The following is a 26778-nucleotide window of genomic DNA, read 5'->3' as shown; positions in this document are numbered from 1 at the left end:
CCCCACTGACTACTTGCTAAGTGTGGGCCCCAATGATATTTATAAGTAATGCAATCAATCTGATTCTGATTCTGGCGATCTGTCCGCAATTGATTGGAGACTCTCTGTCCTGTCCCCCTCTGATCTTCTGTTGTCCAATCATCAGCCGTAGGTCTCGATCCCTTTCGCATTCAAACGGAAACGGAAACAATAATTCCATGCAAAAATACATACACACAAACACATATAAAGACACAGATACAGGCAGAGACAAGGCAAATGAATTCAAGCGTTTGTTGCAGATTCATTTGATCGTTTTGTGGCAAAAGAAAAGTGCGGAAGGAAAAGCCGAGGAAAACGTAACGCAAAGAAAAGCAAAGAAAATAGTAAGCGAGAAGCGTTTTTTTTTTATAAAATTGCACGAAATATTTGAACTTCTTTGCCGGCAAACTTAGTTTTTTTGCATTTTATTGCATTTTTCTCCTCCAACGACAACACCACCACCACCCTCCTCCTCCTACCCACCCCACTATCTCGCTTTTCTTCTTCAAATGATTTTCCACATTTTAGCATATGTATGTCTGGGAGGAGATACTCCAAGTTGCCAAGTTTATGCAAACATTTTCCATGGCAATATGATAAAATTGATTGAAGAACAAAAGAAGAAGAGAACAAGAGAGGGGTCGAAGCGTTGGATACCCTTCAGAGCTTCCGTTAGCTGCCCAAGAAGGAGCCTCTCGAAAACGGATATAAAATCAGATGGCAGATGGAGCATCTGTCGGGTCTTTTCCTTCATTTTTCTTTCAGTTTTCACCTGGCCCAAAGCATTTGCCTTATCTGAGGCCCCCCGAACACGTGTCTGTGTCTGAGAGTGTCTGTGTGTGTCTGTGCGTGTGTGTGCGTGTGTGTTTTTGACAGAATTGTTTTAGCCATGGCAAGGAACAGTTAACAGGCAACAGTCAACAGTTAACAACTAACAGATCTTCCTGGGCCCTTTGGCGTTACTTACCGGTGACGGGACCGGGGTCGAGTTGCCGTTGGAGTAGCCGTTGCTGCCGTAGCCGTGCGAGCTCAAGGCCGACGAGATGGTGTTGGCCGACAGCTTGGTATTGCTGCAACGAGATGGAAAAGATATTCAAGGTTTGATTGTGGCTCCACTCGATAAATCTGCCTTAATCGCCCCCGTCAGTTAATTGGCCCCAATGGCAGCCCTGCCCCTACGACATATAGTAGTACAAGCCTTTTAATTAAGTTGACTTTGAATGCAATTCGAAATTTAGCAAATAGCACGGAAAAACCCCACAATAAATTCCAAATGTCAAATGCAAATTGCATCTGTCGCCCGCCTGGGGGCCAAGGGGACAGAGGGGCCGAAAATGTCGCACACCCTTTGAAAGATCATATCGAATGCACTCCCAACTATCCATACGCCACTGATGGAGGTCCAAGTGCCGAGTATGGGGCACTGGCAGACAGACACATGTTGCCAATTCATTTATTAAAAAATTTGTGGCCCAGCCGATGACACGTCAGCAGAGCAATCAGTGTCGCCTCCATTCCCCCGAAAACATAAAACAAAGGGCCAACGGGAGGACCAGTCCAGTCATAGGAAAGCCGACAATGGATATGCTCTATAGGAGATTCCCAAGGAGATGGATCATACCAGAGAAAGGAGGGGTAGGGATACGAATGGTTCTTCCACTTCGGTTCGTTGAATATTCGTACACTCCCTTGGCATTACTCAGGAGAATTAAAATACCCTATGGGCAGGGCATTCCCAATTGGCGCTCCACCATCCATATGTATGTAAATATGTGCATGGTCGAATTTCGTCACCAGCCTGTCAGACGTGTTTTGGCATTCACCGATTCGCACTCGCTTTCGCATTTATTTATATTTCGTTTTCATATGTGCCCCCCGACGCTGCCTCTACCCCTGAAAGACCAGGGTTTCACCCTCACTACCCAATTGGCCGTGCAATCGGACACAACCGACTGCAACTGCAACCGAACAGAGGCAATACCCTTTGATCACTTACGGCTTGATGGGGATGGGCACGTAGCCCTCGGTGCCGGCGGGCGGATTGTTCTGGGCAGCCTGCTTGGCGTGGATGTCGCAGTAGAGCTTATTGTTGAAGTTGTAGTAGCCCTGGTTCTTCAGGGAGGTGCCACAGGTGGCACACTTGAAGCACTCCACGTGCAGATTCTTGTCCTTGATGCGCACAAAGACGCCACTAAAGGGGAAGGGGGTAAAAAGAGAATGATTATTAAATAAATTATATGGTTGTGGGGGCGGGAGAGATGAGATGCCCTTCAAGGGATTGCAATCTTCTTTGAAAAGCCTTTCAATCGATTACAAATCAATGATTGACTGAATGACTCTGTCTCTCTTTCTGGATGGTTCTTCTTTTTGCATTCGTGTATGTGATAGACACAGCCTCTACGCTGATACCCGAATGGCCGGACAGGGCGCATCTGTCGTGAGGTAATGCGGGAAATGTGTAAAAAGCTATAATGAATTATCGAATTAAGCTCTGATGCGCAAGGGACTGGGTATCGGGGGTACTTATATATGGGGGAGCCAATTAAATTGGCATACAAATTAATACAAATGATGATTCCCATGCGTCGTGTGGAGCACGGGGTGGAAGGGTCTGGGGCTGGTCTGGCTGTGGGCTCAGGTGTGCGGACGGGCTTTTGTAATGCGGAGGACTGCATCAATTTTAAACAATTGACTTCGTTGGGCGTCCCATGAAATAAAAGCAAATTAAAATGCACAGTCTCGTACACGGGGATACCGGGGGATACATGGGGGTGGCAGACACGGACGCGGACACACAGACACAGAGGCGGGATTCAGACTCATGAATTATCATTGAACATCGAACAAATCCTTACACAATGCCCACGCCGCATAACTGACACGCCGGATGTCCGCTGGCGGACAATGGCCGCGGACGCCCCTCGTCGCTGGCCAACGCTGCGGCGGCCGCCTCCATGTCGGCCTTGTACTCGGGCCCCTGCAGGGCCGGGCAAATCGGCAGCACAATGATGCGCGGATCAGTCTGCTCCTGCTCCTGCTCCTGACCTGCCCCCTCCTGGGACTGGGCCTGTGGCTTGGCCACCGGCAGACTGGGCCTGTGTGGAGCAGCGGGCGCCAAAGAATTCGACTGCATAGGGATGCCAATCCGCTCATCCTGATGCTGGTGGTGCAGCGGTGTGCGTCTCTCATTGCCTCCGATGGCATGGCTCTGTGTCCAATAGAAGTTTGCCGGACTGTGGGGTTCTACATCGTCATCATGGTCATCGTTTGAATCGGTGTTGAAAATTCAATCAGTAATATAGCAAATTTTCGGGGTTTGTGTGTCTGTGTTGTGTGTGTTGGTTAATATATATCCGCCTGAGCCACGCCCGCCCCCCCTTACAGTTTACTGCTAGAAGGTCCAACCCCTGACCTCTGCCCTATGCTAGTCAGATAATTGCATGAAATTAGTTACTAATGAGGGTAACAACGCCATACTAGAGGGAGGAGGCAGTGCTACTGCCGTTAGTCAATGTTTTCACATACACAAATGTTGGTACATATATAAATCAATGAGAGTCAGAGATAGTCAGAGAGAGCCTAAAAATAACACTCAACAAATAAGGTAACCGAAAAGAGACACACTCCGTTTTTGTTTCTTTTCCTGCGCTCCATTTCGCTCGATCATAGGCTGCAAGTGTCTGGCATGCGCATGCATGCGTGTAAGCTTGCGCTCGAGAGATAAGCTTCTGCAAAGAGATCGTCGTCTCTCTCTCGCATCAACGAAAGTTCTTATTGTGAGACAGACTTGTTCAGACGTGCACAACCGAAAGCGCAAAACAGAATCAAAGGTACATACATACATACATATGTATGTACATATGTTTGTAAGAAGAAATGTATTCGATTTAGGTACAGTGACGGTTGAGAGTTATTTACCAGCTCTGATGATATTACGAGAAAGGAAAGGGGATAGCAGGAGCAAACACGACTTACGTAATGAGGCGCTCGCATTCGGTGCAAATGTTCTGGCCCGTTGGGAGTCCGCCGGTGCTTGGGGGTTTTGGTGTGTTCACGGGGGCACTGACATGGCGAGTCGCATTCGATTGCTGTTGTTGAATTTGTTGTTGTTGTTGCTGATATTGTTGTTGTTGTTGTTGATGATATTGCTGTTGTTGCTGGTGTTGTTGTTGATTGTATTGCTGTTGTTGATTGAATTGTTGTTGTTGGGGTTGTGCTTGATGGTGTTGTTGTTGTTGTTGGTGAACATCATGCTCGTAATTGCCAAAAGCTGTGAGAAGTGTTGTATACGCAAATTGTTGGTGTAATTGTTGTTGATTGTTCATGTTTTTGTTGGTGTATATTTATTTACAACATATGAAAAAGAGTTTAAACACAAAACATGAGTTAGACGGAAAGATAGAGAGAGATACACAGAAAGAGTTCGTATGTACAAGTTTCAGGGTATCTGCGGTGTATTTCATTCAATGTATTGAGATGATCTATGTAGCTAAATTCCACTAAAATGAACCACGATTAAAGCTGTTCCTTTCAAGGCAAAATACTGATCCAATCCATTTACAACGCAAATCGAAATACATACACAAACAAACAGGAAATTTGAAATCTAATCCTAATGACCTTTTCCCACATCCAATGGACTTTCCTAAAATATTGATGACATATTAATAATTTTTTGTGTGTTCCTCAATGACCAAACTATTGTACTTTTAAACCTAGCGAATCTGTATCGGATGACTTTGAAATTGTTGGAGAATATACATACATACATATGTACATATTTATATATTTATAGAAAATGACTGGGGGGGGGAAACTTTTATTTGTGTGTGGACTGGACTAGAAGTGTGTCTTCAGATAGAGAAAACGAAAGTCCATTTCCTTGTGCCGGTCTGAGGGTTTGAACGACAAAAGAACAGAAAATTAAGTTACGTTGAGAAGCACACGCATTAGAGCTGTTTCAAGGTCTCTGCTGGTCGTTTTAAAAAAAGACTCAGGGAAAAAGGGAAAACCGATTAGAAAATCGCTGGCACTCGGCCCACGGCCAATGGCCACCACCACCCTTCTCTCTTGCTAGAGAATGTCGCCCAGTGTGTCGCTTACAAGCGGATTGGCGCCATCGTTCAGGATGAGGAGCAGGCGGGCCAGCTCGTAGTTGGGGCAATTACCTGGAGTGGACTGGCCGGTTTCCTCCTCGCGCAGGAACTTCAGCACCTCTGAGCGATCGCCCTGGTATTCCTTCTCGTTCTTCTTGAAGTTGACGCTGCAGGGGCGAGAAAGAGAGAAGTAAAAGGTTGTGTTAGACATTAAGGAGTGCATACTTTTCGGCACTCGCGCTTAGCCCGAAAGTATGCCGCGCGAGTGAGTCGTTACGTTACGCATCCGACGCGTTGGCCCGTGGAAACGAGTCGAAAGGACCAGGACAGTGTGAGAAATCCCCCAAAGAAATTAAGCGCAAAACGCGTGCGAGTCCCACGCGTGCGTTTTGGCACACCTCCCCTCTAACCCACACAGACCACCACGGTAACTGGCACAAGAAAAAAGGCACTTGGCCTGGCTCCAGCTCCATCTCCGTCTACGTCCTGCTATCATTTGCCAAATTGCATTCACCGTTAGACCAGCCTGCGGTTGTTAGTTCTACTTTTTCTGCTCTCTCCCTCTCTTTTTGTTTCTTGGCGCCACGAAAGAAACTCGCGAGCAGAGAGCGAGACAGCAAGAAAGAAAGAGGAAGACGGAGGGGAATAAGCAAACCAAAGCACAAAAAAACAAGAAAATTTTAAGTAAAACTTTTCCTGATATTTTGCACTGTCACGGCTGTGGCCCAGACAGTTGTTTGTTGCCTTTTCCCGCCATTAACCCTTGTCGGTACGAAACAGAACGGAACGGAACGAAAGGTAAGGGAAAACTTACCCGAGCACACCGCCAGCCAATACCTCCGCCTGGGCCGAAAGTGTTTCCGCAATAGATTCATCGCTGTAAATGCCAACCGGGGTGTTGTATTGTTTATTGACAATGCTCTTCACGCCGCCATCGCCGCCACCATTGGCCTGAAATCATAGATAGGGGAAAGAAGGATAACGAACGGGGGACATATCGTATATTTGGGGGCATTTTTCAAAGTCTGTAAAGTGTGAAAGTAACAAAATGATTGAGAATGGCAAGAGTCTCAGATAATCTTTGATTGCTCTTCCAGCTGTGCTTTTTTCCAGGACTCTACAGGAGTCGGGAGGTTCTCTTCTGTGTGATTCTCGTAATTATAAGAGAGGCAAAACCCAGCCCCACCCCTTTAGCCTTTTCCCTTGCGCTTCTTAAATTGTTTTTCCCTAAAATGATTCCGCCTAAAATGATCCCAAATCAATTTCATGTCTCTTGCTGTTGTCATTCGAGGTATGGGGCTCAGAGAGGGCTGGCTATTATTATACGAATTCATAACAATAAAATATACGTAAATGTATGCATATCACACACACAAGAGAGTATTGGCATTGGTATTACTATGCATGGCATGCCCCCAAACAGTGCGAATGGGGATGGAAGGTGGGTATCTGTTGTTGTGTGTGTGGTGAGACCTTTTGCACATTAATTCTTGCCAGGCAAATAATCCTGGCACTCATATTCATTACTCATTCTGACACTTTTCAAAACTACGCACAAACAGAGAGACAGACATCGTATAAATGCAAATGTTGTCAACTCCATACAAAAGCAGGGGCACCGAACCCTAGTCGAATGAATAGGGAAAACCAAACCCACAGACAGACAACAAAATAAACGGAAAATGTGTCAGGAAGTTCGGTCCTCGGAGCGGGAGGGGGAGGGGGAACCGTGCTTGGAAGGATTCCAACTATCAACATCATTGGTCATCATCAGGACACATCACCAGCATCAGCATCAGCTGTGTGGCAGCCTGACGGCAGTGGTTGTTCCACCTAAAAGTTTCAGCACTCCCAAGTTTTGGGCTCTCTGCAGTTTATGAATTTTATAAATGATGTTCCACCGCCTCGGCCAACACTCCTCCTCCCAGGAGGGGCTCCTGGGATGTGGGATGTGTGCTGTGGAAGGGGGATGTGGGATGGGCTGCCCGCAAATGTGTGCTACACTTTGTATGATTGCAAATTAGTAAACTTACAAATGGACGGGCCGAGTTGTTGTAGCCGCAGCCAATGTGCTGGCTGTCCTGTTGTTTGTGAGCCAGAGAGGTCTTCGTCACCGTCTGCAGATAGGGGGAGTTTGCCTGCGGCACGTTACCGGTGGGCGTCACCTGTGGCCGCCAAGTGGAGCCACCGCTAAAGGGTATGCAAGAGAGCCGTTCGATTAGGGGAATCTACAAATATATGTATGTATATGTATGCTAAGGACTGCCACTTACCGCTGCACTGTGATGACAAAGTTATTGCCGGAGCGCACCACCGTATCCTGGGCATCCTTGTGCCGGAAATTGAAGACATCAACGTCGTTGATCTTGATGACCGCATCGCCGGGCTGAAGGCCAGCCTGTTCGGACAAGCTGCCAGCGTTAACCTGCAACAAAGCAAAACACATTTCAGAAATCGGGCCCAGTTTCTCTCTCCTGCGATTAGTTCTCCACTCCCGTTAGTTTCAGCTTCAATTTGAGCCATAACTCATGGCCAGGGGCCGGCCAGAATGAATTTATTATGCTGCAACTGCAAAAATTATGAGGCAGCGATCCGAATCCGCTCAGATGCGGATGCGGTGGCTCTGGCTTTTGGCGGATGTTTACTCTCTCGCTTTCCCGTGGAAATATCTGTATCTGTATCTGCCAGCTATAGCCGTGTATCTCTATGGCAACTAGTGCGGCAAAATTTTAGTTTATAGGCGATGCTTTTGTGTGCGTTTGGTATTCTTTTTTCCAGGGGTTTGTTTTCATCATTTATTTATTTCTATATATACTCTGTAGGTCTGTGGGGAAATTGTGCGGGAAAAATGCCATAAATTTCACACGATTAAAATCGTAAAAGTTACGTTGCGCGATTCTCCTGCGTGGGGCCGCCGTGTGGGCGGCACTGACGCATACAAAAATCTCTTGGAATGAAGGCTAATTGAATTTCTTAACACTTAGGCAATGACTAAACCCAAAAGGTAGCTCCATTTAGTGAAGGAAAACTTTGTTGGAAAATACCATATTTTTCTTCCCTTTCCCCGGCGCCTTTAAAGCGGCTTAAACTTCCAGTCTGGGCCCCTCTGTCAGGCGCCTGTCAATGTCGCTTCATCAGCCCAACTAACCAACTAAGCACATAGATACACAGACGTGTATGTGTGTGTGTGTTTGTGTGGACTCCACACATAGATACACTCATGAAGCTAAAGTCTACAACCACAAAATACAGCCACAGAGGAGCTGCAGGGACAGACACACACCGACAGAACGCTGTTGCTGCTGCTGCGGCTCCTCCTGTTGCTCCTCCACTCCTCGGTCAGAGGGGGCTCAGGTGTGCCCAAAATTATACGCGCCATGCACGTATCCACTTTGGCAAATTGTCTGTTTATCAGACAACTGGCAGGCTCAGTCAGTCAGACCGTCTGTCTGTCGGTGCAGGTCCAGGTCCCATCTCGACTCGACTCCAGTCCAGGGTACATTCCACAAAGCACAGGGCAGAGCGACCTATTTTTCCCGTTCCAGGGGCTCTGCCTTACCCTATTGAATGTACCTTGGGACTCATTGGATCGCTCTCCCGCTCTTTCTCTCTCTTTCTCCCCCTCTCTCTGGGATCTCTCTGTGGTCGGTTTATATTTACACAAAACGGGGCGACGTTCGTGCAAAAACAAAAACAAACTCACACACACTCTCACTTGGCAGAGACGTATGTATGTGCAGTGTTGTGTATGCGTGTGTGTGTGGGCATAAATATTTCATTGGCGCACTCACCAAAGCGAGAGACACCTAAATTTTGTAATATTTACAAAGTTGCCAAAAATGTCGATTCCGCCGAAGCCCACGAACTTTCGAACCGCATCGAAGGCGAGTCCAAAGCCGAATCCACGATGAGAACCGCCGACAGGTTAAGCAAAGCAAAAGCAGAAGCCAAACCCGAACCCAAAACCCAATCCCGGACTCACTCCAATGCCAAATCCAAGTCCATATCCGACGTGTGCTGTTGACATGTTCATTTTCTTGCTGGCTGCGAGGGAGACAGAGGGCAGTGGGGATGGGCTGTTGGCGGTTGGGAAAATTGAAATTGCTTGGCCAAGGTGTTTCCCAGACAACCAACTGTCCCGCTTCCCTTCCCCTCCACTCGAAATCAGAATACAAATCAAAAGCAAAGCGAACGTGGCCTGCAAAATACTTTTTCTTTTTGTATCGAAGGTGTTGATGGGGGCATCCGTTGGGGGGATTGTCACTGGAATATTGACATTTGGACAGTTTTATGAGGACCTGTGATCCATGTTTGTTTCCCCCTGCTCACCCCTCGCGAGCTCGTATCTGTCGTATAACGTATCTGGTAGGTTGCTCGACATTTGTCAGCTTTATAGCATTTGCGGCTGGCCGACAATTTGTTTTTGCTTTCACGAATGACTCGTATGCGGGAAGAGGGCAGGAGGATATGAGGGGTAGTTGGAATGGTATTACCATAAAGCTCTGGCCCCACCTCGGCCGCATTATTAGTTTTGCCAGCAGTTCCACTGCGTCCCACAACGGGGCAGCTATTCCGAGCGTTGTTTTCTATGACTTGCGGGGGCCTCCTAACCCTGAATGGGGTACATCAGCTATGAAGGAACGTGGGAGATTATAACAATCTGCGTTTTGCAACACTTGAATGCTCCTCTTTGTTCATTTCTTTGCAGAGCCTCTCTCTATATCTCTCTCTCTCTCAAGGAAGCTTTTGATGGTATAGAGCTTTTAGAGTCCTTTCTATGCGCTTCTCACAAAAGCCTGCATTAGGGTACATCTAAGGTCTATCCTCTATCGCTGCTCGTCTCCTTTTGGGATCCCACTATACAAAAAAGGACATTAATGCGGCGTCCGAGAACATTACATGTGTGAGCCAGCAACCAGAACGAGAGACTATGAGGCGTAGGAGCATCAGGCAAATGATGATTTATATGGCAACTGGCCGGAGCAGAGCTATTTCCTCCATTGGGTGCGTGTGTGGCAGTGTGGCAGAGTCAGAGGATGCCATGTTGAAGGAGTAAATGTTGTAAAAATAATTTCATTTGCATTATCATCATCAGTAGCATGTTTTTAGCATTTTGCCCTGCCTCGAAGAGGAAGGAAAACTCTTGAAATTATATGCGTTATGACAAATACTGCTTCCATGTATATATGTATGTGCGAATGTATGTATGTATGTCAGATATTTGGATGTGGTATCTGTATCTGTCTGTCTGGTTGTGTGCTAGTGGCCAAGTGGCTTTCGTGGTGCTGCTGGCAGCTTGACAAAACTCTGAAGAATCGCTCGTTCTCTCTGAAGTGTTTGATTTGCCAGGCAAAAGTTGAAGAAGCTTGAAATGAGAAAGGAAAAATGGTTTCGAAATCCATAAAGCAAATTAAATTTTCGACCATCAACCCAAAAACCGAAACCCGAAACCGGAGCCAAAACTAGAGTTTGACAGTCTGAGGGCCAGAGCCAAAGACTCATAATCAAGTCAACTAAGCTCTGCTCAAATCCATTCAAGTGCATTAAAATTGAGTTTCATTCGAAAAAGGGAGAGACGAAGAAAATACACACACAACAATGGGACGCAAAAACTCAAGGAAATGCATTCTCTACTGCATGCTGCATCCTGGCACACATCTCCCAACTTTATGCAAAATATTTATGTTGATAAATCAAGTTTGCTTTTGTGGATTAGGTGTATGGCAAATAAATTGAATTTGTGGCGTAAATTAAACCCAAACAAGAAGGCAGAGGATAGAGGACACAGGACACTCGACGCAGGGCGACAGGAAGACAGACAGCCACAAGGAGTTCGTTCTGCTCTGGCCAAGTTGCTGGCCAAGTTATGAGCTTGTTTAATTGAAAATAAATCTGCCTAAAGCCTCAGTGCCGCCTCAGTGCGAAGTGTAGACGCTGGAGAGGAGAGTGTAGAGTGCCATAAAAAAGTGAAAACAGAAACTGCGGGAAAAGTCGGAAAAGTGTCGTAAGTAGAACGAAACAAGCAGAAAGCCAGATAAAATACAAAATACTGCGGAAATGCAGCGCAGATACAATGAATCTCAATGTGTATGAATATGCATGGACAGAGAGCATCACTCATACGTCTGGAACCTAGAAGCCCCGCCGTAAATCACTAGAAAACCCGACTCCAACCTACAGCACAGGCCGTTGTTGCTGCTGCTGATGAGGCTTTCTGGCACACAAACAAATGGCGCAGGTCCCACCCCCCTACAACAACACTTGACCAGCGCGAAACGGGAAGAGAAACAGGAACAGGGAGGAGGAGAAGGAGAAGGAGGAGGAGGATGACAGGGAGGAGGAGGAGGACAGGGATCTAGAGGAGTTTCCCAACAGCTAGAACAGCATAGAGGCGCTTTCCCCAGAGAATGAATGAATGAATGAAAAAAACTCTGTGGACCCCACAGAAACAATTGCATCCTGCTTCTCGCACTTTTGTTTTAAAGTGCTGTTTTATCCGTTTGGTTTGTCGTTTTACGGGGGCAGCAACTTCAAACACATTAAAGCTCTTGAATCTCTGCTCGCTCTCTCTCTCTCTCTTTCGCTTGTGCAACATTCAATTGGATTGGAAAAGTCACCAAATCACTTGCTAATGGCTTCGGATTTGGCTTTGGCTTTGACTGCGGCTGCTGCTGCAGCTATGGTTGCTCCTCCCCAAACAAAAAAACCATCATTATCGTCCATGACGATCCAACCGCGACAACAGAATCGTTTTCAGGTCCAGAGATGACCAAAAGAGAGTCAAGAGTCGGGGAGACAGACAAATGATATTTATTTATTGATGGAGAAATATGGGAGCCAGCAACAGCAGCAGAAGCAGCAGCCAATTGCAACTGCAACATCGAGGCACCCGCCAAACTGTCGGCAACATTTATAAATTATGATTGCAATCAACGTGCAACAAAAGAGCGTACCAACAGCAGGAACAGGACCCCACCAAGCTGATAGCTGCTGTGCAGATACCCTCTCCTGTCAGAGGGTAGCAGTGTTTTTGGGGAAATGAAGGAATTTCCCGAAAGGAAGATTCCCTATCCGTTTCAAGGCAGATCTTCTCACTGAAACACACAAAAAAGCCCCTGCAAAGCGTCTTTGTTGTTGTTGTTGTTGTGCGATGTTGTGTGTGAGAGAGAAAGACAAACGGAGTCGATCTCTTTGGAGAGCTTTTTTCACGAACATAAGCACACGAATGAAGCTCACGACACTCCGCGAAAAAGAGACTCAAAGAGGAGACAAAACCAAAACAAACAAAAAGCAAAAACAGAATGGAATGAAACTTTTTAGTCAGCTCTGCTGATAAGTGTACACATTCTTCGGTGTTCTGTAAATCCATTTCTCTTTTTTGAATTGCTAGAATGACAGATGCAGACAGACAGACAGACAGACAGAGAGAGAGAGAGTCGGCAATAAACGTGACCATTTATATAAATGTTGCATATTTATAACCAGGCAATGCAATGGTACAGCCACAAAGCCTTTCAAAGAGAAAAACAGAGAGAAAGAGAAAGATAGCGGGAGAGAGAGAGGCGAATCCATATTTGGAGCATCATCGGACCAGGAGGCGGATCCACATCGCCTAGAGTAGGCTTCTGTCTAATCCACTGCGTGGGCTGCTGATCATTTTTCTCAAGACGGTACCTCATGTATCTTTGTATCTTTCGAGTGCCGCACTTCCTGGACAGCAGCAGCAACCTCTCCGCCCCCATCCCAAGTCTCGTTCGCCTTGAGGCGCTTGGGGTTGGCCAGTCGTCACAGATTTGCCAATTGCCAGCGCAGTGGCGTGGAGTGGGGTGCAAGTGAAAGTATCTGACGGATTTTCCATGGGAACTATTTATAATGTGAACGGCTATAGCTGCTGCATATGGCAGCATAGGAAACCATAGCATATGGTGGATACGTTTAGCGTAATTCCAATTCAATTTTTGAAAGACTTGAATCCAATTTATTCATACACAAAGTACCACCACACACACACACACACACACACGAGGAGTGAAGCTCATTCTTCGGCTCATCTTGCCGGAGCAATTTACGGCTGTCTCAGACTCAGTCTCAGACTCGAAATTGAGTTTAAATTGCTCTCAGGTTGCTCTCAGCTGCTCCTCTCCACTTCACGCATCGCAAGGACCATCTCCTTCGGCTCCTTGTTCTCCTGAAACTAGAATTTCAATAAATGTCACATGTCCCGGGTCTGGAGAGCATGTCCCTGTTCCTCCGTGCACGCGCAAATTGTTGATTAAAGCGAGACTTCCACAGCCACTCCCACTGCCATCCGGCTCCAGAAAGCTAAACCTGAATCCGATTCCCATGAATTGCCAGGAAGAAGTTTTCTTTAGGATGGCTATCTCTCCTCACCACATATCCCCGTACATATATATTTGGGTTAATAAGACAGAAAAGCAGAGTATCCCTCCATCTGGCTGACATCTTGCTGCTGCCTTGAATGTCATTAGCGGGGATCCTGGTGTTAGTTGCCCCCTGAGGCTCCTCCCAAGAGTTGCGCAGCCAAAAACCCCCAAAACACACACACACTGAAGGGTAAAGGGGTTGCGGGGGTGATGCCACAGGGGAGCGTGCGGACAACTGGCAGCAACTGCCGCAGCGCAAACAAGATTAATTAAGGAATGTAAATTTTGTAAAATTACGCGCCATTGTTTGACTCTATCTCTCTCTCTCTCTCTCTCTCTCTGCCACCCTCTCTCTTTCTCTCTCTCTTGGTATCTGTGTGTGTGTGTGTGTGTTTGTGCGAAAAGGGTGTTGAGATTTTTTCCATTAACAACATCATCAATGGGTGGCAGACAAGTCGCGGGTCGCAAGGTCGAAAGGTGTCCCTGCCTTGGGTAGCTGCAGGCTCCATGAAAGAGAGGGTAATGGAGATTTCCTTCTCTCTCTATATCTCTCCGGCTTTGGGCACACCTTCCACTGCATATACCTTGCGTCCGACCGTGTTTGTTTTTGTGACGAGTTGTTGGGGGAGTTTAGCGGATTTTGTGGAGCTGGGAGCTTAGCCGGCATTCAATTTCAGCCGCCACACGGACTTTGGGTTTGGTTCTGGCAGTGCCGGCTCCTCTTCTGCTTCTGCTGTTGTCAGTCGCCGCATGAGGCATTCGAAGGGTTGGCCAACATTTTTAATTAGTGTCGTCAGCGTCAATGTTGTCCTTGTTCCTGCGGTTGCCTTGAACCCAGAACCCAGGAACCCTTTGTGTATTGTGGCAGTGCCACTGCCACTGCCACAGGCACATGCATAAATTATATTTCCACGCCACGAGGAAATTTCTAATGAAGCCAAAAATCGGTTGCAGGGGAATCCCCAAGATCTGTGTGCTGTGTGTGGCAAGCGAAATTGTGAAACTTTCCCAACTACCGCCTGCTGTGCACTGCTGTATATTGCAACATACGAGTACGAGTAGGAGTACTGTGCGTGTTTTTCCTGTTTTCCCCGACGTTTTCCCATTCCCACTGTCCGTTTCGGGGCATTGTTTACAAACGTGTCGAAATGCTGCTGCAGCATCGGGGTCCAGTCTCGTGCTGGCCTGCGTCTTCTTTTGGGTCAAACCTTTAAATAAACTCCCTGTGTCTGAGGCTCCGATTGTGCAACGCTTTTGTTTGATGTTTCACTTTGTTGCACATGTGCCTCATGGGTTTATTGAAAGTGATAGAGAGAGAGGGCGGGGAGATAAACAGAGAAAGATGTTCGTGGAAGACGATCCATCTATCAATCAGAGGCCAAACGTAATTCTGACAGCCCTGAAATCGTGTAAAGCGTAATCTCGGACTAACCAAAAATCACTCTTCCATATCCTTGTCTCTTGTCTCTGGTCTCCCTCTGATGTGTCTGCCACTGTTATCTGAGGCATGAATGATGGCACTCAAATTACATTAAATGGAATTTCAATTGAGCCAAAAGACTGCCCTGCCTGGCCCGGCCCCTCGCTTCAGCCACTAACAATGGGGATGACAAGACAATGGCGAGGCAGAGGCAAGAACAGAACAGAACAGACACGACACAGAAATCGAAATGGGAACAGTAAATGGCATTTACATGTTCCCTGTCATAAGACCCCAAGAAGGGGCAGGGTGGCAGAGCGGCAGAGTGGAACCAATTTAATGAATCAGCATCATCATCAGCAACAGATTCAGATTCCACATCAGCACCAGATCCACGCTCAATCTACAGTCAGCCTCCTGTGTGGATAGGCCTCCAATGACTGCAGATACCAGAGAAGCCGCTGCAGCTGCAACTCTGCCAGAGTGCCACACGGCCACTGCCTGTACTCCAATCAGACAAATGCAATTAGGATTTGGCAAAGCTTTCGCTGTCGCTCGTGTTGAGAATTCTAAGCATGCCGCATCAGCAACATCAGGAGCGGCTGCCTTTGATTTTCTTCTGTGGCAGCCACATCCATGGGGATGCAACAAGCCGCAGCGAGGAGCGCCACCAGGGACTCGGACATGAGAGACACCGAAATGACGAATGATCCACAAGGACCTGCTTCGACCAGCGATTGGCGACACGGGAGAGGGGAAACCTTAAACGAGTAGAAAACAGAGTCAAATAATCACCGAAATGACGATTGATCTTGTATGCAAAAGGAAATCACTCAAAGAATCTATGGATGGCTCTCGAGTGGAGAGAAGGTGCTTCCAATTAAAGCTCGCGCTCATATTAAATGCTCTCATCAAACTGCTTTAAGACATCAGTACCTCTCTCTCCCACTCGGCGCTTTCTACTCTCCAAGCACTCTGCGCCTCTGTCTCTACTTTCGCTGCTCGCTCGTCTTGGCAGCTCTCAATTAAATATTTAACTTTAAGAAATTTAATTTCAATTAGCGCCACAGAGCATTCAGCGTTCAGCCATTAGCTGTGCCGTTGAGAGAATGCCGGGATTTGTGCCAATTGCGAAACACAGAATGGCATGGCGGATGCCGGAGAGAGCAGCAAAAACAAATCTGAAATGAATGAACAAACAGCTGAAGCGGCGTGGCGGGGGAGAATGAATGCCAGAAGAGGTTGGGGAAGAAGAAAAGCACACAATTCGGACACCCGCGCCTTTCACTCACTCACTCGCTCAAAATCATTACGTGATTAAGGTTGCCGTTACGTCTGGGGGGAAGGCAAAAATAGAAAACTAGAGCATGGCACGCAGACAGCAATGCATCAGATGAGGGGGGGGGGGGGGGGGGGGGGGGAGGGGGCAGAGCAGGAGATTCTGCGGCAGCTGCAGAGGGGGGGGAGGGACGGCAGCAGAACGACCGCAATTGCGCGCTCGTGAAAATAAAAGCAAAAAAGAAGAGCGAAAAAATAACGGCAAATAGAAATAAATAAATCAGTGACACGGCGAAGAAGCAATAGGAAAGAGTGCGGGGTGTGGAAAAAGGACAGACCAAGAGGCACAAGGTAAATTAGGTAGAAGGTAAGGCAGTCCTACTTTACAGACACCCTGCCTTAGGACTCTCTTTCGCAATGCCTTACCATCCGTTGAATACTCTTTAAGCAGAGTGAGAGAGACAGAGAGACGGACAAACACTTCGCCTTCGCCGCACAAAAACAATTAAAATGAAAAACCGTAAGCACTCTAATTCCATGGCCAAACGTGCAGGGACAGTAAAAGAAGCACAGCGATAGGGGGCGAGGGAGAGGAGTCACAGGAGAGCAAGCATGTCCCCTGTTGGAAATTTGTATGCTCTGGCCGCACGAGCGAACAAAATGGTTTGAAAACAAATTTGCCGATCTAATTAAAAGCTAAATTGTGAGCATTAAACGGGGTACGGCACTCCACTGGGTCTCGCTCTCCGACTCGGTCCTCTCGCTCTAACTCACAGCAAATTTAAGTGAGTCCCTAACGGGACAGCCAGCACATGGAAAAACATTGAAAAGCATTTAAGTCGCCCCTCGCTTGACCTCTCTCTCTCTCTCTCTCTCTCTTCCTTTCTCCCTTTTTGCATTTTCCCTGTGCTCTGTGCCTTTCAACAAGTTGGAAACCAATGCAATTTACGGCTGCTCTTCATCAGGCGGGGCGGAGGGATGCAGAACAAGGACATGGCCATTACTGGGCCAACAGGGGAATAGAAAAAAGTATGCCAAGCCCCCACGCTGACCGCAACAGTCCGGCACGGCACGGCACATCGATGGTAGCTGGAGACTGCACTGCACTGCAATGCGATTGCTACTCCGACTCCACTCCGTATGCGGATACGGATGTCTGGCAAATTGTAAATTAATTGATGAAAGCATCGTTTAGAAGCGGACAGAACAGGGACAAACTCGGGCAAACTCAAGTGAGCCCGGACCCGAACCGAAACCCGGTCCAGGGCCACACAATATTTGAGCTGCATTTGGCATGTGGAACTGGAGAACGCAATGAGACGAACAGGGAGACAGAGAGTGAGATAGGGCAGACAGGCACAGAGACCTGGAGGAACACTGACAAATTGCTGGTAGCAAGATTAATGCTGTGCATTATCTTTCCTCATTTGTCGATTGTCAATGCAACTGGGCCGCGTCCACAGCAGAGCTGTATAGTTGGAGAATCGGAGAGAACCGTAGCACAACGGCAACAACAAGGAGAGCACGCTCCAGGGCGTGGCAGCTTACCTTTTACCTGTTTTCCTTCCATTTCAATCGCCTGTCTTTCACATTGTTCTCCGCCTCCCTGCTGCCGACTGCCGCCGACTGCTCTCTGATTTCCCATTTTCCTCTATCGTCGACATTTTTCAATTTGATGATGCGCGCACTCAAGGCAACAACATTGTGGGCGTCCTTTTCCCTTTTTTTGTCCCACTTTTAATGCCGACTGGCAGGGATGCAGGTAATTTCATTTCTATATTAATGACAGCGCTGGGCATTTTTTACGTTTGATGCGACTGCGTCGCGACGTTAATCATTTAAGAGTCTTAAATGGAGGAAAACACTCGGCCATATGGGGCCCACTTAATGGAGACATGCAGCTGGCAGCTGCAGAAAATATTCGCGAAAATAAATAAAATTCAACAACGAAAAAAAGTGACGATGATCGAAATTGCTAATGGGGAGAAGTAATTAGGTAAATCATCGATAGTTCGCGTGACATGTCAATCGATGGTTAGCCAAGAGCTAACTTGTTGTTTTGCTGGTGGAAACGGCTGCATTAGCTGATTAAATTTGAGGGGCATTTTCGCAAACTAGCTAAACCTAGCTAAACTATATTCACGACGACCGATTTGATTACACAAAACAGCCAATTGTGAATGGGCCCCATGTGCTTATTGTGAATGGAATTAACCTGTCCATGTATCGATAGCCTATCGATCGAAAGGTTGTTTTGTTTAGGGCCCTTTTTCTTATGTTAAATTTTCGAATCTTTTATTAAAAAAGTGCTGTGCAATTAATCTTACAACAAGTGCAGGTGCCGGCTGAGCAATTGGAATTTGTACTTTTATTTTTGTTTAGGCTGCAAGTGGACCCATGTGCTGGTGTTTGATATTTGATTTGATTGATTTGAATGATTTGATATTCCCGCCCAAATTGTGAATGCACCTCCAATCGCATACCCAGTATCGATACCGTGTCGATATGTATTGATCGGCTGCCGCCAAAAAGTTGTGTTCCTCGCGGTTTTTACTAATTATTGGAGAATTTTAAGTTTAATTGGTGTGAAAGTTAAGTTTAATGAGTTTAATATCAATTGCAAGTCTTTGTCAAGCAGTGAGTGTTTTTTGTTTTGTGCAAATCCAAGAAAAACTTGTAGATAGCGACGGAGATTCTACTCCTGAAAGGTAAGGTTTACACCTAAAATTTGTGAAACTTTAACAGCATTTCTGATTCCCCATTCAGGTAGGAGAGACGCTGAAACTTCCCATTAACTCAGAGGCGGTGAGTGTGGCATTTTCTTTGTTTTTCCCTGCACACACACGACACTGATCCCTTTTACATGCATCGCACGCGGTCCCGCACGATAGGGAATGCTACCAATTAGCAGACGTAGTACCCAGTCCTGGCCCTGGCTCTGGCCCTAACAAAAAAAGGAAACAATATGTTCGGCTGAGCTGAAACAACTGCAGGCAGAAATCTAAATCCCGGTCAGGACAGTAGCAGGAGCAGGCACAGGGGTAGGCAATGGCCATGGCATTCCGGATGTGCCTGTTGGTCGTCGAAACTAGCGAACTTTCCAGACAGAACAATACCATGCCCCCGTCGACGAGTGTTGGCTGGAATTTTAGGTCTAAATCCTGTTGGGTCATAAAAAGTGCTTATTACATTATCACCTCAAGCGTGGCTGAGCCGGCTATGGGCTCTGCCCCACCCACACCCACTCCCGGCCCAGCACAGCACACAAACAGACATTGACTTGTCCGCCCTTTCCTTTCCTCACAAAAACCGATTCACTTGCTCTCTGGTACTGCTTTTTGTTGGGGTTTTGGCTTTATAATGGCTCTGGCAGCTGCGTTTTTCAATTTTCGCTTTTTTTCGGCCTCTGGGCCTCTCACCTGAGAGCTCTGAGCCTTGAGCCGATTTGGTTCGGTTTGGGAGTGGGTTTGGTTTTGAGTTTGGGTTTGGGCTCGGATAGCTGCTGGCAGCCGTAGTCACTTATTGGCAAATGTTTCGCAGCCAAAAAGAAGGAAGGACCACGTGGCGATGGAGGAGCAGGTGGAGGACCAGGAGCAGCATCAGGAGCAGCCCGTGCAGGAGCTGGAGCGGAAATGCGAAAAATGTGTAAATTTCGGCTTGCTTTTATTTCTCGCATTTTCGCCCCGTGATGATGTGTAGGTCGCTGATCCGCTTTGGCAGCGCACCAAGGTTCGAGTTCATTCAATTTGGATTAAGTCGTTCGTGTTGATTAACAAAATTGACTTTTTTCCCCAGACTTGCCAGACTTTCGAGGCGGCATTCGAGTCGCCTGCCCCCCCACCGGAATCCATTTAAGAACAGTTTCGAGAGAGCACTGTGAGTCCCTGGATCGATGGCGACAGGCCGCAGCTGCGGACCATTTAGAAGACCATGCCGGAGACGTTTAGTAAATATTCAATCAATTTAGATTGAAGGCCCCAGTCGATATAATAAATCACAAGCAAAATCAAGAAGGTCTCCATTTCAGAGCTGTGTTTTGTGGAGACGGACATGGAGACGAGATATGCGTCATAACAATAAAAATTCTGGCATTTCCCATTTCCCCGCTGTGCGGCTAAATAACGAAAATATACAAGACAAGTCGACAGGCCATAATATATCATGGCCCAAAGGCGTTCGACGATACACACACACAGGCACACATAGCAAAAGAAGGACCAAACTGGAGCAGATCAAGCAGAAGCAGCGGCTGTAGTCTGTGGAAGGACATCGAGCGCCGTCGCCCGTAATGGCTGTCATGGGGATGGCTCCCGTTCGGCTTCTGGCCCTGGCCCTATCTCTGGCTCGTCTGCGTTAACTGGGAATCAATGACATATCGTCATGGCAAATACGCATGCCCTCGGGGGACGGTGAGGGAGATTGAGCCATAAAAACCGTGGAATAAAATAATAACCAGGATAATACACCAAGCATATGTCCTGTCAATGATGCAGCCATTAGCGACAAATCCCGCCATCGAGAGGAGGCTTTAAATCTGATCCGATTACCTGAAGCTAATTGCCAGACAAACTTCTCTCACTCTCGCTCTCTAGTCTAAGCCCGCGCCAAATGGGAAGGGGCAGAGTTGCTCTACTGCCGAGTAAGACACTAAAAACCCTCGCCGGATATAGCCTGGAGCGAGGGCTCCAACCAGGGCTCCAAGCTACTAACCACAATGTAAGTTTGGCTCATAATTTATTTCGATTACGCCGCTGCACGCAATTTGCTCTGGTCATATCCTTTTAGCACACGCACGCACAGGAAGTGGCGATAGCCAGAGAACCAGCCAACAGGAGCCGAAGCCGGGGAGTAGGGAATTAGGGGAGCAAGGAGTCCGAGGAGGATGCCAGATAAGTGTGCGCGCAATTTCCGTTTCCGCTTGGCTTGCCGTTATCCAGCTTTGATGCTGCGAAAATCCACTAAGCAACAATTAAATCAGAGACTCCAGCGAGCGTGGAAAGCAGCTCAGAGCCAGAGCCACAGCCAGAGAGAGGAGATAAAGCCACATACATACTCGAGCAGTGACTCAGACAGAGAGGCGGACCAGCAAGAGATATCAATTCGAGGATTGGGAAAACAGAAACAGAACAGAGACAAAAGTCGAAGGCCTTCCAGGTAGCCAAATGCAAATGAATCATGTCCGTGGAGCAGGAAGGAAGAGGCAGAGGCAGGTATCATGCATTAGCTGACTATTATCACGGCCCGAAAGAGTTTCCAAGCCCCCTTTCCCCATTCCCTCACCGAACCATTGAGCACTTTAAACGTTTACGTTTCGGATTTCGTTTTTTTTTTTTTGTGGAACGAAACCTTAGAACTTATAAATATTTATGGCGCACATAATGCAGCGCGTTGAGCACGGCCAATAATTCCTTGGCTTGGACGCGAGTCGAGTCGAGCGGTGCTTACTCCTTGCTATCGGGACAAGGGACTCGTAACTCGAGCGTGTGTGCAGCTCCGGCTCTGGCTCTGGGTGCAGCGGAGCGAGCATTTTCCACTGAAGGATTTATGCTCGCTGACATGCAACTTAAAAGCAAGGACAACAAAACGGCTGCAGATAGCACACACAAACCCACATACACACACACTTCCCACATCCTGCTAAGGAGCCAGCGAAGGAGCCATTTCTCTCCGCACAAGGATGCGAGTGCGAAGGCGAATGCTTTTCTTGTGTGTAAGTGCAGTAGGGAACAACAATTGGGAAAAATATGCTGAGCGCAAGGATTAGGAGCAGCAGAAGCAGAGGAAAAGCAGAACAAATTTATGTGACTTTTGCATGCGGCTGCAGCAGGATGCTGGAAGGAGGCCGCAAGCCTGCAAACTGGCTAGACATTAGTACAATTTCCGGTCCAGGCCACAAAATATTCAATAATATATTAAAGATATAGCCAGCCATCCAGCCAGGCCGAAAGAGATATCCAACAGACACAGAGAGGAAGAGGCATGAGACACGAGGCACGAATTCGACAACTCAACTGAAGCGTAGCAGGCAGGATAAATCTAAATAAGACGTGCTCGAGGCTACAGCTTGTAGCTTTAGAACCAGAGATACTCGTACCAGCAGCAGCAGCAGTAGCAGCAATATTTGTGCAATGAAGTGCAAGTGAACTTCAGTCTTAAAGCAACTGAAGATACTCGTACTCTCGTACTCGTACTTGCAGGAGCCAGCAATGTACCTGCCTTTTGAGGGGGCAGCGATGCGAACGTGAGAGCCCGACTCCATGACCACAATGGAGGTGTGAGTTCCGCAGAGCTTTGGGGCGCCACTACTCACGAGGCTTCCTGCTCATCTCTGAGGCATGAGGCATGAAACAAAACGGAAGCGCCGCCACCCAACAGCAGTCTCTGGTGCGGTAGCGGATGTGGATGTGGAAGCACAGACAACGTTTATGTGGAGTTGCAGAAAATTGTTCAATAAATTTCAACACTCTTAAATTGGCAATGCTATGCAATGCGATGCGATCCAGCCAGTCACTGGAGAGGAAGAGACCCAACCCAGTCGCCAGTTCTCGATTGGTTTGTCCTCGATCCACGGGGCCGGGACAGGGGCAAAGGCAGGACAGCCTTAAAGCGTATGTGACCGGTGAAAATTGATAATCAATCAAATGCGGAAAGGCAACGGCGCTGACGGAATGACGGAACGCAACGCATCCTCCATGCAGCCCAAGAGCCAGAGACGGCCACTTAATCACTGTCTGGTTATCCTTTTTGTTGCACTTGTTTCCTGTATATCGTATCGTATCCCATATGTACATATGTACATATGTTTGTTTGTTTGTGCCTCGGCTTTTATCAATTACGCTTTTTGTGGACGACTGGAGGAGTGACAGAGATGAATCACAGGAAGCTGCAGCGAGAGAGCCACAGCCCCAGCCACAGCCCCAGCCACAGCCATAGCCATAACCCATTCCCGTTTATTAAATCAATTAACGCTTGAACGATAATTACTGAGGCAGAGCTCTGGTGCTCCACCGAAAGACAAGGAAACTGAGTGCGGCTCCCACTCCAAGTACTCCCAATCCAACAAGCAGTGCAATTCTGTGGTTTCATTCCTTCGATCGAAGGAATCTCCTGCTCTTGATGGAAAAACCGCAACACAAATTTCAACAACAATGTACATTTTCCTGCCAAATGCACAAATGCAATTTTCATGTATCTGGATCTATGTGTTGTTTCTGTTGCTGCTGCTGTGTGTTGCAATTAATAAAATGTCCAAGTAAATTGTGAGCCACCGCAGCCCGAGATGTCTTCCGACATCTGCCTCGCCACGTGCCACAGGTGTCCCCTGCCGCCTGTGTGTGCCATTATGTTGACATGTGGGCGCCTGCTGCGGTCGACTGTGACTGGAGAAAAGTGCAAGTACAATCGACATTCAACATTCAACAATTGAAAGCCACTGGCACTGGCACTGGGTAAACGGCATTCAATGCTGTCCCGGCAACCGCAACAACAGGGTGTCTTTTGGGTCGGACCTGCTCGTATTCAATTACAAAAGGATTCCAAATCAAAGCGAGGGACATTCAGAGCCAGCATAATTCGGCAGTGCAGGCAGGAAAGGAACCCTAAACACCCTCGCTGGAAGGAGCATTCTCTAAAACAGAGCACCAGTGATATGGCCATTCGCGAATAGGGTATGCAACGAGCAGAATTATGAATTCTGCATAGTTCGGAGCCAAAGACAAACATCAGACACAAAGGCAGCCCCAGACAGGAGTCAAATAATTAATGGCCAGCAGAGGGGTGTGGAGGAGCAAAGGGGAGAAGGCAAACAAACAAGCCCGAAAAACGAGCAGAAACAAAACCGAAACGAAACTGAACTGAACTGAACCAAAAAAATCTCAGGAAAGTTCACCTTGGAAGCCCGAACTTTTGATACCCTTTACGAGGCTTTAATCCTTTTTTATGGTTTATGGATCGATCCTCCTGCCGTGAGGCATTTCGTTATGTTTCAATGTTTCTTTAAGAGGATCCCAGGGTGCATATATCTGGGATAAATCCTCATTACCCTCCTCTCGTTGAAGGGTACAAAAATCAGCCAAAAACAGATTTGCATGAACACAAAACGTAGACGAAGAGGCAGGACATTGGGGGGGGGAACACATACGAGTAGGTATGTGTGGGCTGGATCTGCCATCCTATAGCCGTCGTCGGTTGCCTTGGATGCCGTCAGTAGCTTGTTATCCACTGTCCTCCCTCTCCCTCCCACTCACCGGGAGATCAACCTGCCCGTTCCCGTTCGGCTCGTCTAGACTTTAAGTTGGCTAATAGCCGACACTGATGCGGCCGTCGCTGTCGCTATCCGACTGTTCTTTTCCTCCTCCTTCAGCTGCTGCTGGTTGCTATATTCCTCTTTTTTTATTGGACTGTGGACATCCGTCCGAGTGCTCTTTGGCCACGGAGCAGAGAATTAGTAGTAAACCGAATTTACGCTTTTGTATTACTTATTTGTTCCATTATTTGTACGGATGTGGTTCCACGGGATCCACGGAGTCCGAGAATGGAGCTTTGGCTTTCGCTTTTATTTGACTTTGGCCTTTTTTGTGACGCTGTTTTTTCTCTTTGGCCCAAAACGAACTCTGCTCTTGATAATGAAAAATAAACGTGGCTTCTGCCTTCTGGCCACGCCCCTCTAGCCTCTTTCTCTCTGAGTGGAGTGTCCTTTGTGTGGGTGGGTTGGAAATCCGTGAGCATAAAGATTATAGCACACACAGGACGACAGGACTGACAGAACTGACAGACAGGCGGAGGGCAACAGGAAAAGGACTTCATTTCGAGAGCTGTTCGAAGATCCACTCATGTCCTCGATAGGAAGGGGACTCAGGAGCGACTCCGCCCAGCGAGAAATCATAAATTAATCGGATTTAAGCAGCTCAGTAGCTTATTTTTATGTGCGCCCTACGGAAACCCGGGAACCTCTGCTCCTGCTTCTGCTATCTCTTTCTCTGTTGTTTAATGAGAGAGGGATGCGACTGGGAATCGTGTACCGCATCTTTGATGAGCTGTGGCAGCGTTTAAAGCCACCAATTTGCTGGCTCCTCAGATGGGATGTCGATGAGAAGGAGGAGCCCGATGAAGGACTTCTTCTGCTAAAGAGCTAGAGAAGTTGACATGATTGGATGCTGATGATGACTGAGTTGATGATTTGTTGTCAAGGTGCACGCTCCTCAGCCCCCGGCTTCGCACCGAATGGCAATGCTCAGTTAGAGCATCGACTTGAGTCGAGAGTGGAGTTCCGCTGCATAGGACTCGGTGTCCTGGCAACGCAGGAGCTCATTACGAGCAAAGTTTTTACGCAGGAGCAGCGGCATTCCTTCCTTCCTTCCGAAGGATGCGGCTTAAGTGTGCCATTCTAAATTCAATTGAGCTTGGAGTGTTCCAAAAACGATGGCAGGCAACGAGGAGTCGAGGTGGAGTCTGCCCCTGACAGGTCATCCAGGATAGGGGATAGTTCAGGGAGGGTCCCGGCGCAGCGCGATTTATGAGCAGACAAGCCAAACAATCCCCAACGATTGGTGGGACTGGGACGGCGACGGGGAGCCGTGTAATCCATAAATATTTCCATTTCAAATTGTTCAAATTGCATTGCTTTTATGCTATGTGATTTTCGCATAAATCTCTCTCTTGACTGATGCACTTTTTGGCCAACATTGTTCGCGGCCTGGCCTTCGTTCTCGTTGGCTAATTGACAGGGACGGACGGCTGCCGATTCTGTGGATGTGGATGCCACTAATTGGGACAGGACAGGACGTTGCGTCAGGCGTCGCGGAGTGTCTGATTTTAATTGATGAATGACATGCAACAAATCAATTTAAACGCAAAGCCATTTTAGTACGAGTGCTCATATACATATTTGGTTTTTTAAGTACTTACAGATCTTTGTGCGGGTAGTGGGAGTGAGAGTGCGGCATTGACACCGAAAACAGCTGTTAAAATAGAAAACTGCCCATTTAGCACGTGCTACGCCTACTAGCCTAAATGCCGCCCAGTGGAACCCATTTGTAATGCCAAAGTAAACAGCAAATAGAACATAAAACAGAACACAAAACAGAAATTTGTGTGTTATTTCTGTTTCACGTTCCAGTTGGAACGCAGCAAAGTACATACCCAACCTACAGTTGGTGGGAGGGGGAATGTGCGGACAATTACCTACATTTCTATATGTCTCTGAATCAATAATTTTAGCAATGCCTACCCCCTCGACTCACAATAACAAAGCCTAACTCACTCCCTTCCTGCGCATACCACATTCCGATGGCAGAAATTCTATTTATGACGGGAACAATATGGAATATGCCCCCCCTGCCACCCCCTGGCATTGGTTTCTGATAAGACGCGGTGGGGCGACGCTTATCGGCAGGGGTCGCAGATTAAGTCTGAGTCAGAAATGGAACTGCGGATTCCGTCAGGGCGGCGATGGGGAGCTCTATGGTTCATGGTTCGATCCATGATTCATCCGAGTCCGTTGCCAAGTTTCATGCCTGAATTCACTTTAAACCCGGTTTCTAATAAACACATATCTTGAAAAGATGATTAATAATATTGA

At 47.4% G+C, this 26778-nt stretch overlaps 1 protein-coding gene and 1 long non-coding RNA gene across 16 annotated transcripts in view; one reads left to right on the top strand and one right to left on the bottom strand.

Moving 5' to 3' along the window:
• The window catches only part of LOC108158880 (PDZ and LIM domain protein Zasp), a 56997-nt gene that overhangs the window by 14351 nt on the left and 15868 nt on the right, over positions 1–26778 (bottom strand). For 9 of the 14 annotated variants that reach the window (XM_033391766.1, XM_017291641.2, XM_033391767.1 and 6 more), the window contains 7 exons: positions 7391–7542; positions 7151–7307; positions 5932–6068; positions 5190–5284; positions 2877–3264; positions 2018–2212; positions 989–1091 (listed from right to left, as the gene is read on the bottom strand). In XM_033391766.1, the coding sequence (XP_033247657.1) occupies positions 989–1091; positions 2018–2212; positions 2877–3264; positions 5190–5284; positions 5932–6068; positions 7151–7307; positions 7391–7542 (1227 nt within the window). Of the gene's footprint in view, positions 1–988; positions 1092–2017; positions 2213–2876; positions 3265–3996; positions 4292–4845; positions 4914–5189; positions 5285–5931; positions 6069–7150; positions 7308–7390; positions 7543–26778 lie in introns of those variants that run through there. The other 5 variants (XM_033391768.1, XM_017291643.2, XM_017291650.2 and 2 more) reach the window with 2 other exon arrangements.
• LOC117188241 lies at positions 18595–20886 on the top strand. 2 transcript variants are annotated; one of them, XR_004472534.1, is made up of 5 exons: positions 18595–18907; positions 18966–19004; positions 19740–19928; positions 19995–20145; positions 20227–20886. It is a non-coding gene; the product is annotated as an uncharacterized LOC117188241 (long non-coding RNA). The 2 variants fall into 2 exon arrangements; XR_004472533.1 differs by having other exon boundaries at positions 18596–18907; positions 19995–20886.

The sequence above is a fragment of the Drosophila miranda genome, chromosome 3, assembly GCF_003369915.1.
Source record: "Drosophila miranda strain MSH22 chromosome 3, D.miranda_PacBio2.1, whole genome shotgun sequence".
Classification (NCBI taxonomy): Eukaryota; Metazoa; Arthropoda; class Insecta; order Diptera; family Drosophilidae; genus Drosophila; species Drosophila miranda.
The sequence above is the reverse complement of the archived record's forward strand: the minus strand, read 5'-3'. Positions and strand labels throughout refer to the sequence as shown.